Genomic DNA, 18,094 nt, shown 5'->3' with positions numbered 1-18,094 from the left:
CAAAGAATCCATACAAGACTCTCGTAGTGATCATGTTGAACACACATATATGAATGCTAACATCTTTATTCTTGAACCACATTCTGAGAAATATACAACATGATAACCCTATGAAGAATTCAATACAATCTTTTGCAAATTAAATATGCTTAATTTGAGTTTGATGGACAATGTATCAAATAACAATATCATTTACATGGAATTCACATGACCAGGGTAGGAAAGATTGGACAAGGGTAAGGTTGCTCCATTGTGACCAAGTGGTCATGGGTTCGAGTCTGAAAATAGTTTCTCTGTGACAGCAAGGGTAAGGCTGCATACATTATGATCTTCCTTAAACCCGTAAGGAGCCTGGTGCGCCGGATACACCATTTTTTTTAGGAAAGAGAAAATAATAAAATACCATTTGAGAGAGTGTAGAAAATAAAAAAGACAAAAGATTTTGTGCATGATCGTGTATGGTGCACGATCGTGCCTGCAACCGTTGGATGGGAATGAAGAACCGTGTACTGTACACGATCATACTCATCTAACAGTTGAAAGCATGACCGTGCACATGCACGGCCGTGTATGAAGACTCTCCCAAAAAAAATAATAAAAATCCATTTGAGAGACTATATGATATATTTAGTTGCAAGAATCTATGGTTATGACTTATGATAGCAACTATGAAGTCCGTTTGGCTAATTGGAATATATGCCACGTGACCTTTTAACAGACTGGATCCCATCCAGCATATGAAAATTCCGAAACCATTTTCGGGTCAATGATTGGGAAATCACGAGTCCTACGTTGCAACTTGCAACACTTAAAACAAAAAATTACGAAAACTTGTACGGTCTACTACCGCAATTCACCGTTGCCGGAGGGTTTTCCTATCAGTCCATCACTGTCAATTTCATCGCCGTTTTCAACCGAAGTTGTACGGTCGCGTTTGCTTCTTCCAACAGCCGGTAATCTTATTAATTATCCAATAATTAATTAATAAATAATAATTAATTAACAAATTAATGAGACTGAGATTATTATTAGGAAAAAAAAGTACGAATCTTGTCTGTAACTATAAGATTGGGTTTAGGAGTTAGGACCACTTCGATTTGCATTTCTGATGTGAAGAGAGAGACTCTTATCTCCACATCTGGGCTGGGGGAGTACTAAGCAGGAGGAGTAGGGATTGAGGGGAGTTCTTAACTGAAAAGTTTCGATGGATTCACGGAAATTTTTATGGATAGTTGCTTTGGTTGTATTTGTTAGTCTTCCTTATTCGGTGTCTGCGGGAGACATCGTTCACGATGACGATCTTGCTCCGAAGAAGCCTGGCTGCAACAACAACTTCGTTCTGGTAACAATTGCTTTGTTACTTCCTCACTTCAACTGTGTTTCTCTCTATTTCTTCTAATTTCATGTTTGGGTAATATTCTTTTTTTTTTTTTTTTTTTTTTCCTGGGTTTTCCGTTTTGGGCTGATTTGGAGTGTGTACTGAAGCGATGGCCTTGTCTATGGATGCTTTTTTGTAGTTTAATTTGGTTAGAAATCCATTATCTTTCTAATTTTTTTTCTTCGAGGATGGGATATGAAATAAATTCGGGGTTCAAGTTCTGCTGAAAGTGTCTACTTCGTTCCCGCTTTACCCCTCTCCTACCCCAGGAAAAAGAAAAGGGCGCGAATCTATTTGCAGTTTCCACAGCTATTAAGTTATAATTTTATATGTTGTATACGTGCATCTTTATTTCATAATTCTAGGACTACCTGAACTGGAATCTAACCTGGTTCCCTTTCCTACAGTTTGAAAGGAAATAGTGATTTGTTGAGGACTACTTGAGCTGAAATCTAACCTGGTACCCTTTCAAGCTAATGTTTTTAATATGGCAAAATGATGCTCGTATTTTGGTTTCCTACAAAGGTCATTACAGAGCGGCATACTTGGTTCTCTTATGTGTTTTATCATCGTTGCATGAACATTGCCTACTTTACTTATCTCAATTGAGTTTCTGCTTTGGTTAACCTTGCTTTTTCGTCACTGTATCTTCTCCAGTGAACATTTATTCCACTACCTGCTGTTTGTTAGGTCAAAGTCCAAACATGGGTGGATGGCGAAGAAGGCAATGAGTTTGTTGGTGTTGGTGCTCGATTCGGCACTACTATGGAGTCTAAGGAGAAGCATGCAAGTCAAACTAAGCTTACTCTCTCAGACCCTCCTGATTGTTGCAGCACACCTAAGAATAAGGTTTGTCCTTTCTTTTTGTCTATTTATGCTTGGATTGAATATGAATACATTTATACATACATATAGACAAATAGACAGTAGGTACATGCATGTATAAATACATACATACATATATACTTAAATATAATGCCTGTTTTTTTGTGAGTGGTGGGTTGTAACTTCTAGGGTTTGATCAATTATTACTTTGGGTTTACTTTGTGACCTTTCCCTCAGCTTTCTGGAGAAGTCATCCTGGTTGAAAGAGGTCACTGTAAATTCACCAAAAAGGCAAATGTAGCCGAAGCTGCTGGTGCTTCAGCAATCCTAATTATAAATTCTAAGAAAGGTAACCCTATGTCCTTTTTAATACATTTGCTTATCTGGGTTAAATTTTTTGGAGGTTCTCAAAATCGCTTCTAAAATTGTAGGATACTTCTGAAGTTGGCTTTATTTTTTTTTTCTTCTTTCCTGTTTGGTGGTGTGTTTGGATCTAGTCAGTTCTTGTGTTAGTTATTAAACTTGTACTTCTCATGAACCTGGTTTGGTGGCAGGGTTCCAGTTTCCATGTTCCTTTAGGTAGGCTGATCTGTTAGGCCGCATATGAAGCATATTTTATATGTATTCTATGTGTTTATAGACATATATTGTATTTATTGTATATATGTGTCACACTTTATCAAACAATGTTGTTTGCAATATTAAAAGGTAATTCAAGTGCTGGATTGAGTTGATGTAAGATACGATCAAGTGGCCTGTAGATACAAAAGGATTCCCCCCTCTCCCCCAGATTTAATGTATAATATGTTAGGGGAAGGGATTGATTGGTATTGTTAACACTAGTCCAAAGATTGGCCTGTTAATGAACCTTGTTGGCCGCTTAGGTTATTAACCTATGTAAGCAAGGCTCGCCTATGTGTTTACTTGATATTGTTCTTTGGCTATTACTCTCTCTCTGGGTTGTGGCTTCCTTTAGAAGGGGTATTTTGACATTTTTCAGTTTTTTAGTCTTTTTTGGAGCTCTATTTAGTTGTGGTTTAATATTTTTGGGTCTTGTTTACTTTGCAAACAATGAATCATAGTTCAGTTGGGACTAAAGAGTTCTAATAATAAAGAGAGTGGATGCATATTCAAATACACACACATTTCTATGAGAAGAATATTCTTGCTATTGTTTTTGAGAAATTGTGCAGAACTGTAATTGGCGTTTGAGCTATTGAACTAGAGACAAAATCTAGTTAGTCACATCTAGGGTTTCTTTTATTTTTCGCCCTCTTATGTTCTTAGCCCAATTTGGTATTGTCTTCTAAAAATTCTCCACACATTACCCAACTTGTTTCAATCATCTATAACCTATCACCCGAATTCTAAACCCTAGCCTCTTAAACCCTTGTTGACTACCGCTCTGTAAGGCTCAAGGTGGGCATCTTCAACCCTCGAACCGGTGAAAAAGCGAGACTCTCCCACCAGTCGAGAGTGGGTGATCGTAGAGCACTTTCTCCTTGTGGTCGAGCTGCTCCTAGACCACTCTCTCCTAGTGGTCGTGCTGATCTTAGAGTACCGTTGTGTGTTAGCATGCTTTGAATTTCCCATCATAGGGCTTTCTATCTATAGATTGAATCATTACCAAGGAGCTAATTCGTTCACAACTCAGTTGATTTCTTCTATAGATTTGTTGGATCCCCCTTCCACTTTGTCGGATCGATGGTAGTTCTGGAGATCCATAACCCCTTGACATTTTTGACATAATGGTTCCTGCTTCCTGTCCATAGTTAGCATGTATCTTCCCAGGTCATACTTTAGTCTCACGTCGTAGACCCCTACCCCAACTCTATCTTTGTTATCAAAGAACCGATCTATTGATTCAAGCTACACCGGAAGGGAGAGATAAAACTCTCTTAAGGCGGCTTCTAGGGTTGGTTGGGTAAAATGAAATTTCTATAAAAATAAAAAAAATAGTCTTTATGTCTCGTTACCGAGGACCTCATTTCAAAAAACATGCTGTCTAGATGCTTTACCGGGATTAACTAGTAAAAGGCCTAAAGGCAAGTGCAGATCCATAATAGGCATATAGAAATTATTGTACGTCATATAACATCAAAAGTATTGGTTTCAGAAGATGGAATGTCTAATGTTTGTTCTCCTGTAGAACTAATGGAATATTACAAGCGGGCACGCTTTGGAAGAAGTGATCTCTTACCGAGCCGCTAGGACCCTTCATACTTCATCTGGCTATCAATTGTTGTCTATAAACCTCAAACTAACATGTTTTCACCATAATCTATCAATATTGTAGAACCTGTAAGGCCATTTTGTCTTGAGACTCTGATTTCTTACTTCTTGATTTTTCAGTCAGGCTGCTGAAACCTATTTTAATCAATGCTTCAGTTAATGAACCCCAAATCAATCTCAACTTTAAATCATCACTCTTCTTAGTCTTGCCTTTCAAAACCTTAACTCCGGACTTGATGAATCCTTTGCTTTTGCAACTCATGAACCTGAATTCCCTAACGTTGTAAATTTTATTGTTTACCTTGTGGCACATTTCAGTTATCGTACATTCTCCTTTGTTATGCTGTGAAAAGATGAACTGCTAAAGAAAGATAAGCTTCTTCACTGAAAATGTTAATCTGCCTACCCCTTTTTTGAGGTTTTCTATCTTCTCCTTGAATATGAATGTTGTTAGCTTTCTAAGATTGTAGCGCTCTGGTTTCTCTGACTTATATGGCTCTCCTCAAGAGTAGCTCAACCTCAAGTGATCCTCCTTCAAGGAAAACATGAAACCTATAATTATGGCTTAGTCCTTTGAGCCGCCTGTTCAATTGGAGGCCTAGATCTGCCAATGATGTGGTAGACCACCTAGCCAAGCAGGGGGAAATAGGTTGACAGGGAGATTTGGGCCTGTTTTCTGATTACCATTAGAGGGTTGTTTTCATCATTCAGGGATATGAATTCTGCAATCTTGGTTTTGGGGTTTCATGGCTTCGCTTATCTTCTTTGTAATGATCTGGTTTTGTATTGGGGCCTTTTAAGTTTTTCTCTCATCAATTAATTCTTTTCATTGTTATCCATAATAAAAATATGGGAGGCGTTTCCTGCCCCGTAGCAGAGGCTATGCGAGCAGGCGAGAGCCAATGAGGCCCCCCCCTATCGGTTCAATCAATAGGGGGGCAGAGAGGTCATTTCATGGAGGGGGGAGAGAGAAAGAGAGGGGGGTGCTAGTGGAGGCTACGCCCCTGGGCAGGAATCATTTTCCCTAAAAATATTATGGCTTAGCCCTCTTCCACAATTAGTAGTATACTGTTAACGCACATCAGAATAGGATTTTCTGGTGCCAGTTGAGAGCTAAAGCTGTTTTCTTTTTTGTATTCTACAGAGCTCTACAAAATGGTCTGTGAACACAATGAAACAGATCTCGATATACGTATACCGGCAGTGATGCTTCCACAAGATGCAGGGGCAATCTTGCAGAACCGTCTAATAGGCAATTCCTCAGGTAAAAATTTCTCCAATCCTGACTGGGGTCACGGAGAATTTTGTTCTTTCAGTATTTATATGATGCTTGACTTTACTATCTGTTCTTTACTGTTTGATCTTGTTCCATTTCCTGATAAATATTTCATTTGGTATTTCATCTGCTCTCATTTTTCTCTTGGTTCTGTTAGCTACTAGATTTTCTAATGTTTTGAGGTTTTGTCAGTTGCTGTGCAGCTATACTCACCACAACGTCCATTGGTCGATATAGCAGAGGTTTTTTTATGGCTTATGGCAGTTGGTACTATCTTGTGTGCATCATATTGGTCTGCATGGAGTGCCAGAGAAGCAGCAATTGAGCAGGATAAGCTTTTGAAGGTTTGCCTCCCCCTGCTCCAATTCTCTCCCCTCCCCATTAGTAACAATTTATTGGAGGAGGAAGAATATAAAGAATAAACAAGCCTTAGAGACGTGGCAACCTCTGGCTAGTATACAGCAGCAACAAACAAAGGGACTCCCCTATGTCACTAGCGACTCATTAAGGAACAATCCTGACTGAAGGTGAAATACCTAATAGGGCTGTCAATGGATTGGATTTTTATATGAACCCAGCCCAATAATAACTTGCTGTTAAGACTTTGATCTCATCCGACCTTGATCCAATCCGATTAGGAATGATCCATTAAATAAACGGATCAAATTCAAACTTGGCCCAATCTGATCCGGTCCTTTTGTTTTCTGTCGTTCTCAAATGGACCAACCCTAACACCTCTCTCGCTCTCATTTGCTGAGGTCAGTGGATCACTTTTTTCCTCTGAAAATTTGGTAAGTTCCTTCCTTCCTTCCTCTCTCTCTCTCTTCCATTTCCTCACTTACCCATTAATGGCTGTCTCTAGGTATTATTGTTTATACTTCCTTCTCTTGTTTCTCTTTTCTGAGACTCCGGCGATCATCTTTGTCATACCTGTTGAATTCTGATCTGGAAGAGTTCAGGTCTGTTAGCAAGACTTTTTAATTTACTTCAAGGTATTTCTGCTTAGCTAGTTGGGTGGATTGTACATGGGTAGATTTGGTTTTTTCTTTTTCCTTCTTTGTAAGTATCTTCTCGTTTTTTTATGCTGCAGTTTTGTGCATATTTGTAGACGCTAGTTCTGGGTAGGGTTGTCTGGAATTCTTGTTTCTCCTTGTCTGATTGGGTTGGATTTTGTTGTGCTGGGTTTAAACAATGTATTCTGATGTATGCTCTATGTTGCCATGTTAGCAACTTATTTAATAATTATTGTGGTTTCTCTCTGATCACTTTAATTCTGGTTTTCTCACCTGTGATGTAACTTGTAAGTAGTCGGATCAGATCAAATATAAGGGATCTTTATTAGGTACCAAATTGGGTCAGTGTTTTAGAGATATGTCGGATCGCTGTTTCCCTTAAAGTATTTGAATCGGATTAGGAGTGATCTGACTCAAATCCGATCCTTAGACAGCCCTAACACAAATGAATCTGATCAGACGAGTGAATCTTTAAAGAAGTTTTTTTCTCCCTTTAGAGAGGGTATCTTTCATTTCATTGATTTCTTGGTTTGATAAATAAATTGATTTTTTGTTTGTAGGATGATAAGGAAGAATTTATAATTGCCGAAGACACAGGTGGTAGTGGTGTTGTGGACATCAACTCAACATCAGCGGTCCTTTTTGTTGTGATTGCTTCATGCTTTTTGGTTATGTTTTACAAGCTCATGTCCTTCTGGTTCGTGGAGATTTTGGTGGTTCTATTTTGTATTGGTGGTATAGAGGTGTGTTACTCTTCTCATTCCTTGCTTTATGTATGATGACATGTGCTGGATGTAGACAATGTCGTCATTACTTATTCATGTAGTGTATGCCAATAGTGCTCTGGCATGATTATAGAAGTGAGGGCTGGAACAGCAACCTCTGGTTATCTCTTTTGCTAGCTTATTTTTTCAAAATTAAGCCTGAATCTTTCAGTTTCCTGTGCTTCCAGGGTCTGCAAACTTGTTTGGTGGCTTTGTTATCAAGGTATTTTAATGTTCTCCTATTCCTTTCATTTTCATGTATTTGTGATTGTATTGTAACTGGGATCAGCTGATGCCAAAAACCAGCTACAATATTCCCTCTCTTGCAAGACTATGATGAATGCATGGGTAGCTAGAGGGTTGGATGATCACCTATTTCGAATGTCTTCTGCTGTGATTGTGTTTTATCTGTTTCCAAATGGAATTCTTTCTTTCAGTCATTCCTTAATAGTAGTATTTACTGTCCCTGCCCATCTCTTACATCTCTATTTACTATTTTTTCCCTTAAATTAGTGTTACCATGTATTCTATCTTGAAGTAGAGCCAGTCCTCCGAGACTTTTTTGATATTCTATATGCCTAATTTTAAGGAATAGTTTCTTAGTATATTTAGTTGGATAGACTGTGCTTGGAGGAGCTAAAGACATAGTTCAAGATTTTGGTTTCGATTGCAGTTTTGACCTTGGTTGAAACTGAAATATTTCGGAGTTCGGTCATATTTCGACTTAAATCTGGTACATTTCGACTGCATGTTTCGTTTGACCATTTCAGTGGTCAAATGGCCATATTTTGGCCCGAAACTTCGGGACCCTAATTAAGCATCTTTAAACATATTGGAACCTTTAGATTGTAAAAAAAAAAACACACCCAAAATGGTAGGTTGCCAGTGTATGCCGTACTCTGCTGTATACTTTCTGTGATATAGTCTATTCTACACATAATTTAGTACTAGAACACACACAATTCAATTAAAACCACTAAAACAAATATTAGGAATGAAGAAAAACCATTAATAGTACACAATGTCAAAAAGTATCATAGACACTTGACCCCTATGCCTATGTCAGTACAAGTACAATCGTTACAAGTAGTGACACCCTTACGAAACTGTTCCTCCAACTCTAAATGTATTACATAGTGTTTCGGGGAGCCTCAAAACCTTTAGAAGATTGTTGCCACTGATGATAACATTCTCCGATTGTTTGACAAAAGATGACCATGTCATGCTATGCTTGAAGAAGCACTCGAAGTCCAACACAACAACTTGATATGTGTCATCGGCAACATACTCTAGGTAACCCAACTTAGGATATTAAATCAATGGGCGAGGAAGATGATGCAAATGTAGACCCAACATACTCTGCTTGGTGGATCGGGTTGATGTGGTTGTTGCCTTGTTGGGGGCTGGGTATGAAATGATGCTCTCCATATAAGATGACCCACCCTGTGGCTGATCCCTATACGCAGTGGGGAGTGAAGAAGAAGATGTATACTGGTCATCCCACCAAACTGAAGCCCTCTGTGGAAAATGAGGGTGCACACCGCTGTCTTATCTGTCCATACCCACCATATCCACTAGTCTCCTCCAGGTTCAAGCCTCTAAATGTGCCAAGACAAGGTCGTAACATCTATCTCCCTGCTATCATGCTCCACATATGGTCTGAACTGGCGGTGGGGGCTTCTCGACTAGCCTGAACATGTGGGGGCATGTGCACGGTGCACCGTGGTTGGCATCCAATCTAGCATGATCGGACTCTCTGCTGTGAATCGGATAGGCTCTAGCTCAGGCTCCACCTCCGCCTGGTTGTACTCCTCTCAGAGGGATGCAAATTTATCACCCTCGTCACAACCATCACCATCACCATCACTATCACCATTGTCATCATCTCCACCAGCAAACGAGAACAGTGTGCGAGTGTGGCCGCTGGACTGCGACTGGTCAATGTCTTCATCATCATCCCCACCAGGTTGGGATTCAAAAGGTTGGGGTGTCTGTAAGTGAACTCGACCCTCTCGAAAAGCCATAAATTCATTGACAGCAGCACCCATTTGACTAGCAATTTTGGGGTCAGACCTACCATTAAGCTGATTTAATACAGGGTCACCTCAATCCTTCACCCATTCGTAGAGGGGATCCTCCTCATCTGAGTCCTCCTGGAAGATGTTGCTAAGCTTGATTGTGTCTTTGTCATTCTCCCTGCCAATGCATATGTGTTGCATTTCATCTCATATTGTAGTGCACATACACCATGTGCTCCAGCAGTTTGCACCCAATCGGTTCCACCTCTTGGGATGGATAAATGCAAATGTACTCTAGTTGTTCTCACATCCAGAGATGGAACGTGTGTTTTTTTTTTTTTTCCAGAGGTGGAACATGTTTGGGAGAGGACTTTGACTGTTATCTTCCTCAAGCAAATTAGGTGCATCCCGCCCATATAGCACTCACCATTCACTTGCATTAGAGCATTAATATTACTCTTAACAAGTGATTGTACATTTGTACTTGGTACATACTTGTATGAATCGAACTAATAAAGTAAGAAACTAAGTTAATGAGCGTACCAGTAGCAGTAGTGTCTCAACTAGTTTGCGGCTGCATTGCCGAAAGTTCCATATGCATCCCTGAAATTCTTTATCTATACCCATATCAAACATTAGATAGTTAGCATCAATACCAAATCGAGTAATTACATTCATTAGAAATACTTAAGAAACTACAAGTCTCACCTCACTATTGCACTTAGACTGTATAGTTAGACTTGGCACAGCTTGGCCACCACCTCTTGCACTGTATCTATGAGTTCTTGACTCATCCCAAGTTTGTCCTTATATTAGTACTTAGGATTGAGATAATAAACTGGAATTGATAAAAGAATTTTTATTGCTTATGAATATATAAGTGGAAGGTAATTTGACTTAGCTAGATTAAAGAAAAACTCACTAGCCTTATTTAGTGGATGCATAAGTTACTTCACCCAGCCATCTTGCACGATTTGAAGGTTGGTCCTGGTACCACATGGTATTGTCGCCACGTGATCCTTCATCATCTGCATTGCAGGATACAAGTGTAGTAAGGTAGGCTTCTTCTCAGAGTCGACCATCCTCAACACCTTTACCACTAGGTCTAGTAATATAATGGCCTTCTTCAGGTCATGCCAGAACTGGTCACTAGATATGGTCATTTGTGCTGCCCTACCCTGTGGCAAACTCAACTCCCTCCTCCCAAACCACTCCTTTGAAGCAAACATAAATCTGAGTCCAACCTTCATCTCAAAGCTCTTAAGTGAATAAGTGCAATGTAATTCGTGGCGAATTGAATAATGTGGGGCCTCACCAAATCCCCACCACACATGCTCCTCAACTTTTGTAGTGCATGACACATGTGATCACTTGTCTTGCCCTCTCGACCACACTTTGTACCATGGACTACGTCTTCCTCATGTCCTTTAGTATAATGTTAATGCAGTGGGTTGCACATGGAGTCCAAAACAGATAGTACCTGCTGATCCTCATCAATTTTCCAGCCTTCTTAAAGTTGTTGCCATTGTCCGTCACCACTTGGACGATGTTCTCTACCCCCTCATGTACCACCTCCTTTAGCAACTTGTATATGAATTTGACATCCTTCCTCTCCTTGGATGCATCCACTGCTTAACGAACACTGTCCTACCATCACAGTGTACCATTGTTGGGGGTACGATGTTTTGTATTCCGTCGCTTGGTTTGTGGGTTGATTCCGAAGGGCCGTTAAGAAGCCGAAGGCTTCGAGGACCGGAGTTTTTGTGATTGTTGTTTGCGATTTCCATTCATTTCTGCATCGTGTTAGGATTCGTTTTTTAACATACCATGAAGTTGATGGACTGTTTGGTGGGTTCAGTCCATCCATCACACAAAACAATCACACCATAGTCTGCCATATCCCCTTAAGGGTCTCTATATATTCCTCGAGCTATTGTTTCTGCTGGGTAAATTGCCATTCATAAGCTCGTATGAAGTGGGGCCCTTCACTCTTCCCCAGCCTTCCCTACAGTGTCTAGCATACTCTGATAGTAGGGTCCCTCAGTGGCATGTGCTGGGATACTATGTTAGAAGAACCACTTTGACACGCCGCCGCCCACTTTACTCTTCCAGTCGGATCACACGTGCTTCAGCTTTCTCTGTCTGCTGCTCTGAGTCCTATAAATTGCAGGATCCTGCTCAAGGATGTCAATTGCATCCTCATCTACTGGTACTGGGGCTGGATTCCCCTTGTGATATCTATGGTAGATTGGTAGGGCAATACCGTCTGCTTTTGTTTTCTCTTCCTCCCCTCTACCCTGTGCAGAAGAACCACTACCACCAGCCTTTGGTGCAGCTGGTCTAGAGGAAGTGAGGAACCAGCTCCTCCCATGAACTCTCTGGCACTATCTTGCTCCTACAAATGTGTACCTCGCTGCCCTACCAATTCATATCTGTCCTGCCTCTACTTCTGTCTCCACATCAGCAGGCATATCAGAGATTCAGAGTCATTTGCTGTTGCTGGCTGCCTCCCCAGCATGGCCTTCTTATCCAACCTCCTCTATATTCCTCCATGAGGGCAGGCATGGCCTTCTGCACCTTACCAAGGACCCTAAGGCATTTGGTCACATCCCTGTATTCACCAGCCAGATGCCACTTCAATCTAGTGGCCCACCTCCCATGATCTTCTTCCCATAGTAGTTGCACTGTGACTTTGTTTTGTCATTTCCAAGGTGTGATATTCATTGTTGGTTCAAGGGATATTTATAGAAATTTCAAGAGCTTGATCCTGTTATATTTGAATGTGGAATTTATGTTTGGTTCAGATAATCAGTAGAGTTTAACATTTATTCATTAAACAATGTGAGAAGCGCATGTGAATTTTATCTTTACTTACAAACAATAATGAACTCTTGTGTATATGGTGTAATCTCTTTCATTCATCAGCAAAATATTATCCAGGAAAACTAGGAAAGAATAAAAAAGTACAGATGTTTGTGCTTAAAGGTTGTTTTTCCATCATATATACTTTCTTGATTTGCTCTTTTATTGGATGCAATGTTGTTGTATCAACTTAAATAAAAAAAAATTGTGACTGGGTCTGGAAGTGACTAAGCATATGAACTTTCAGGTGGTTCAAACATGCTGGAGAAACATTTATTAAAGTGCCATTCTTTGGAGCTGTCTCTTACCTTACGTTGGCTGTTACTCCGTTCTGCATAACATTTGCTGTTGTTTGGGCTGTGTATCGCCGCATCTCCTTTGCTTGGATAGGTCAAGATGTCCTTGTAAGATTAATGCCTCTTGTTATTTTTTTCTAGGTTCTCTCTGATTTATACTCCCTTGAGTTCTTTAGACATCGGATGTTCTTTACTTCAACTTGTATAAGCCCCTCATCTGTTTCTCCTAATTATTTTTTTGTATATCAAATCAGCTGTATGAACATGAGATTTTTTTCTGTGTAGCTAAAAATGGAGGAAATTGTCTCTAATGCGCCATGAAATAATCTACGAAAAATCAAGTAACATTCTTAGAATAGCTTAATTGACATCAATGGTACCAATAATGGTGCTGGATGCTTCAAGGAAATTTTTGGAACAAAATGGTCCAGCTTCAGCACAGCTATCTTCCCCCCCCCCCCCTCCCCTTTAATCATGCTCTTTTTTTTTGTATGAAAAAGCCAATTTCATAAACAAAAATTTAGAAGCTTAATGATTTTCATATTATTTAAATATCCCTAGCTTTAATATGTGAGCAAAAAGGAATAGATTGATAGTATCCAACGCATGGGTTGGGGTGCTTACTTTCATCCAGTGTCCTGAACTTGAGGAAAGACATCCTAAAATTTTATGTCCATGTTGTGATCTATATCTATTTCTGGGCATCATAGAAGAATACATAAATAATCTGAGATTTATGTTTTATATAATTGGTGCCTTCCATGAGTCTGAGCTCTGTGGTTCTCCTAATGCTCGCTCTTTTCACCTTCAATCAGGGGGTTGCGCTGATAATCACAGTCCTGCAGATTGTTCATGTACCTAATCTCAAGGTGATGGTTCAGACTTTAGACTTACTCCGACACACACACACACACACACACATAGTTCATTGATGGTGATTATTTTGCAATGGAATTGATATTTGCTTTTCCATGATTTCTAATCTTGTTGGGAAAATCAGGTGGGCACAGTGCTTCTCAGTTGTGCTTTCTTGTATGACATCTTCTGGGTGTTTGTTTCTAAGATGTGGTTCCATGAAAGTGTAATGATTGTGGTAAGTTATTCTTCAAAATCTTCTGTAGAATGCTGGGTAGTTGCTGGTTTTCAAGGATTATGAATTATCAGTTATTTAGATTGCTTGTTTTCTTGTAGGTTGCTCGTGGTGATAGAAGTGGTGAGGATGGTATTCCAATGTTACTGAAGATCCCACGCATGTTTGATCCCTGGGGTGGTTACAGCATTATTGGGTTTGGTGACATCCTCATACCGGGGTTGCTAATTGCTTTTTCATTGAGGTACTCTAGAACCTGTCTTGAATATATATGATGCTTGTAATGTAGCCAATAGCACGGTTTATTCTGCCATGTAAAGGCTGAAATCTGGCAAGTCTAGACTGTCCAACTGATAAGATGTCCGCTATATCATAGATGTTGACAATGTCCTCGTTCATTAAGAGAACATATAGAACCATCTCTTTCTTTTTCTTGTCAACCCAAATGCCTTGTGGAAAAAATGTGTATCCTGAGCAAGTTCTATGACATCTATCCAAAAAACATCTTCAGCCTCCTCTCAGAGGTTTAGTTTTTAAAATGGAATGATTCTTTACTTGTTCTACCAAACAAGTGAACAACATTTCTATTCTTGCTCAATTTTCTCATTTGTTTTAGACAAATTGAGGAAAAGAAGCTGTTTTGTCTATTAACTGTTTGACGTTCAGACCAATTATTATCTGTTTCTAGTACAAATTAATAGTGGGTCATCTTCTTCGCAGGTATGATTGGCTGGCAAAGAAGAATCTTCGAGCTGGATATTTCCTATGGTCTATGATCGCTTATGGTTTAGGTACTCAACTCATTGATGCCTTCTCCCAACTACCTTTGGACTGGAGACATGTATCCTGGACCAGTATTTTACCATCTTATTCTATCTAGGTCCATGTCTAACTGATGGGGCCGGAAGAATCTTATCATACAAGTTGCAGGCTTAAATAGTAGAAGATAAAGATGAGGTTATAGGTTTCTTAGAAGGGACAAATTAATGCAGAGGATAATAAAACATGATAGAAAAGGGGGGTGAAATCAAAATTATGATTTATGGCTTCATAATATTAGGGAAAATAAAATGCAATTTGAAATGAGGTTTAAACAAGAGTAAGGGTTTGTTAACATAATAGTTGATTTGTGCAGTAGGATTAGTAGATAAGAAAAAGAAACCAGATTCGATAGAGGAGATAAAACAGAATTATCTCCCAGAATTCATAGAGGAGAAGAACGTGGAGATTAGGAAAAACAATTAAGGACAAGATAAAGATGGAAGCTAATGAACAGTGTTTCTCTGAAGATTTCACATATGCAGTTGCTACGAAACATAATATTATTAATCTTCCATCATATATATGTTTGTAGCTTATAGCCCTACATGTAAATTCTCACTGAGGACCAATATTATTAAGGTGCTTGCCTCAGACATGTATTTCATGACTCAGCTGCAAGGCACACTCTTGTGCTTTGTCTGGCATCCAGGTGTACCACTTCAATAGTTGTGTTTGGATTCAGGCACGGCTGCACAAGGGGCATCAAGCTTGCAAGTGGTAGATGTCTGCATGTTTAATATTTTGCATGGCTGCATGCATATCATGTAAGATGTAAAATCAAGATGTAATATAGAAGTTGTGATTTACTAGACATAATAAAAGGGCGTACCCAGTGCACGAGGCTCCCACCACTGCGGGGTCTGGTGAGGGTCATATTGTACGCAACCTTACCCCTGCTTTTGCAGAGAGGCTGTTCCAGACTCAAACCCGTGACTACTTGATCACAATGGAGCAACCTTTACCATTGCACTAAGGCCCGCCCTCGATTTACTAGAAATAACATTATAAAAAAAAGACAAATTTACTGAAAAAATAAATTAACATAAGCTTAAGCAACCCTTAAAAACCATTAATATTGCAATATTAACCCCTTGACATGTGAAAACAACCCGACTATTAAATCCTTGCTCTGGCACATCTATTTAAAAAGGCAACAGAATATCTAATTCTGCACCAAAATGAAAGTAAAAGCCATCCAATAAGATGAATACCACCGTTGTGTAGTATATCAGGGAATGCGTTGAGGTTGACTTTGTGATGTGCGGATGGCACAACTACAGCCAACCCTCCATTAACTAATGAGGTGTTTCTAGGCCTTGGGGCTATGGGACTTGGACTTGGACATGGATCTAGGGCTCCAAAAACACTCTTTATATTCTGTTTGACAACCAGAGCCTACAGCTAGATTGATCAAAATAGTGGATGCAGCAAAATCAATGCAATTAGAAAATTTTCCCAATATATCTATTTATCTTTTGCTGATTTTATGAGCTATATTACAATTCTTTGATCATTCAAATAAATAAGAGGAACAAAAGGAGCTGGTGATTTGCTTGTACAAATTGATTTGAGTTCTTTTTGAAAAGAATGCCAGGTTTGCAGCTCAATTGTTTTTTATGGCAAAATCAGTCATTCGCACTTCTGCAAGAACATCCAAGAATTAGTTATGGTAGCAGACTACGGAACCAATTGTGTTCCTTGAATATATTTTGTGATTAGAAGTTGTTACCTGTTGAGTTTTGGTTATTAGATGATCAATTGTTTATACCTCTCCTTTACTTTTTTTCTTTCCTCGTAGTGTCATGAACAAATGATAAAAACAGAAAGACAGGGAGGATGGAAATTTCATTTTACTGTTCAAATAATTTTTTATTAGACTGGGAAAAGGATATATTCTTCAATTTTGGTTATGTAATGCTCTGCAATTCAGCTTGTACAATAACAGTTCAAAGTGCATGGGATTCACAGGTCTCCTCATTACGTATGTGGCTTTGAATTTGATGGATGGACATGGTCAGCCAGCACTTCTTTACATTGTTCCTTTCATGCTCGGTGAGTCCAATCAGATTTTCCAATGATCAGTTACTAGTTTCCAAGATACCATTAATGACCTGCAAATATTTTGCTGGGTCTCAAAACTCTCCAAGACTGCGGACTGTAGCTATTATTGCATGTGGAACTTTATGATAGTAGATTGCAGACATGCTAATTAAGTTTACATTCAGGGTTCCCTTTTTCTGTTTTTGTTTTTGGGAAGTATAAATCTTCTGCTGCTTGACACAGGCACCTTCCTAACATTGGGGAAGAAGAGAGGTGACCTCAAGATTCTATGGACGAGGGGAGAACCTGGGAGGCCTTGCCCGCATCTTCACCTGCAACCTACTCAATGAAGTGGATAAAGTGTAGCGAATTGCTTTGTATAATAGAAGAGTGGATGTAGTAACAGCTAGCTGACCATATAGTGTGATGAATTGCAATGTAAGGATAGTATAGCGATAGTTGTAAAAGGATGTAGATGCGACTCTGAAGGATATGTTTTAATAGCATTACACAGGTTTGAAACTTAAATCAGGGTACCGGCCTTTAAGAGGTTTAGCAGAATTTGTGTGTGTGCTCAGACCTTTACTAATGCACCTTACACAGGAGCAGCTTGCTTCCAAGGCTTGTGAATCCTTGCAACCTGGGAGTGTTTTGCAAATAAATAGGAAACCCTGGCGGCTCAGAGACACCTTGCTCATTATATATAATCCCCATTTTCCCCTCTCGACAAGGTTCTAATAGTCGGAAAACGATGATGGGATTGGTTGCCGCCGATATCGATGAGTCCATTCTGGATTGGCCGATGGCGCTTACACCAGACACAGGAAAGGCGAAATGACCGTCCTGTCACTGTGAAACGATAAATCTCACCCTTGTTGGATGCTCCTGCGCTGGTGTAGGGGTCATGCAGTTTGACAATGATCCCCACCCCTATTTAAAAACTAAAAAAGGGTTAAAATTCTTTATTTTGTTTGAATATACTCCCTTCCTCCTCCGGAGCACCACACGTCTACACCCCCATGCGCACAGGTCCTCCATTCCTCCGCCACACCCCCTCCATGATTTCCATCACAGTTCCTACAACCTCTGCCTTCTGTCGTTGCTGGAGTAGTAGAGCATGTCCTCATATCCCCATTTTCCCCCTCTTTGGTCTGCTACTCTCTCTCTCTTGAGTTCTTTTACTTGTAGAATCATGGAGACCAACACCCATGAGGTTCTTGATAGCAAGATCAATTAACCCCAAGAAAACAAAAAAGATGTTCATCCAGTTGATAGGCCGATTTCCTTGCCCGAACTCATGCAAGTGACACCTCTTCTCCCCCTCCCCCTCCCCTATTGGTCTCCTATCCCTCTTCTTGTTCCTCCCCTCTCCCCTCTCCTTGGTTATTCCTAAAGCCTAACATGAATCTTCCATTTGTTTGTTTGTTAACTTAATCCCCTCTGACAGATAGAATCAGGATCAACCTTAGCTAATTCCG

The 18,094-nt window shown here is 39.7% G+C and overlaps 1 protein-coding gene across 1 annotated transcript; it reads left to right on the top strand.

The window, feature by feature from the left end:
* Positions 1-1,164: 1,164 nt before the first annotated feature.
* LOC122664102 (signal peptide peptidase-like 2) lies at positions 1,165-17,147 on the top strand. Its single transcript, XM_043859790.1, has 14 exons — positions 1,165-1,342; positions 2,069-2,227; positions 2,441-2,552; positions 5,580-5,699; positions 5,904-6,055; positions 7,285-7,467; positions 7,677-7,711; positions 12,616-12,772; positions 13,480-13,533; positions 13,665-13,757; positions 13,856-13,998; positions 14,475-14,545; positions 16,545-16,628; positions 16,860-17,147. The coding sequence occupies exons 1-14, from the start codon at positions 1,205-1,207 to the stop codon at positions 16,964-16,966; spliced, it is 1,608 nt and encodes a 535-aa protein (XP_043715725.1). The 5' UTR covers positions 1,165-1,204; the 3' UTR covers positions 16,967-17,147.
* Positions 17,148-18,094: the final 947 nt, after the last annotated feature.

Source organism: Telopea speciosissima, chromosome 6 (genome assembly GCF_018873765.1).
Source record: "Telopea speciosissima isolate NSW1024214 ecotype Mountain lineage chromosome 6, Tspe_v1, whole genome shotgun sequence".
Lineage (NCBI taxonomy): Eukaryota > Viridiplantae > Streptophyta > Magnoliopsida > Proteales > Proteaceae > Telopea > Telopea speciosissima.
This window is presented reverse-complemented; position numbering and strand designations above follow the sequence as displayed.

Coding starts and splice junctions, on each gene's coding strand:
- LOC122664102 (XM_043859790.1), top strand. CDS start 1,205: ATGGATTCACGGAAATTTTTATGGATAGTTGCTTTGGTTGTATTTGTT. Junction 2,553..5,579: donor AATTATAAATTCTAAGAAAG/GTAACCCTATGT, acceptor TGTATTCTACAG/AGCTCTACAAAATGGTCTGT. Junction 16,629..16,859: donor CATTGTTCCTTTCATGCTCG/GTGAGTCCAATC, acceptor TGCTTGACACAG/GCACCTTCCTAACATTGGGG.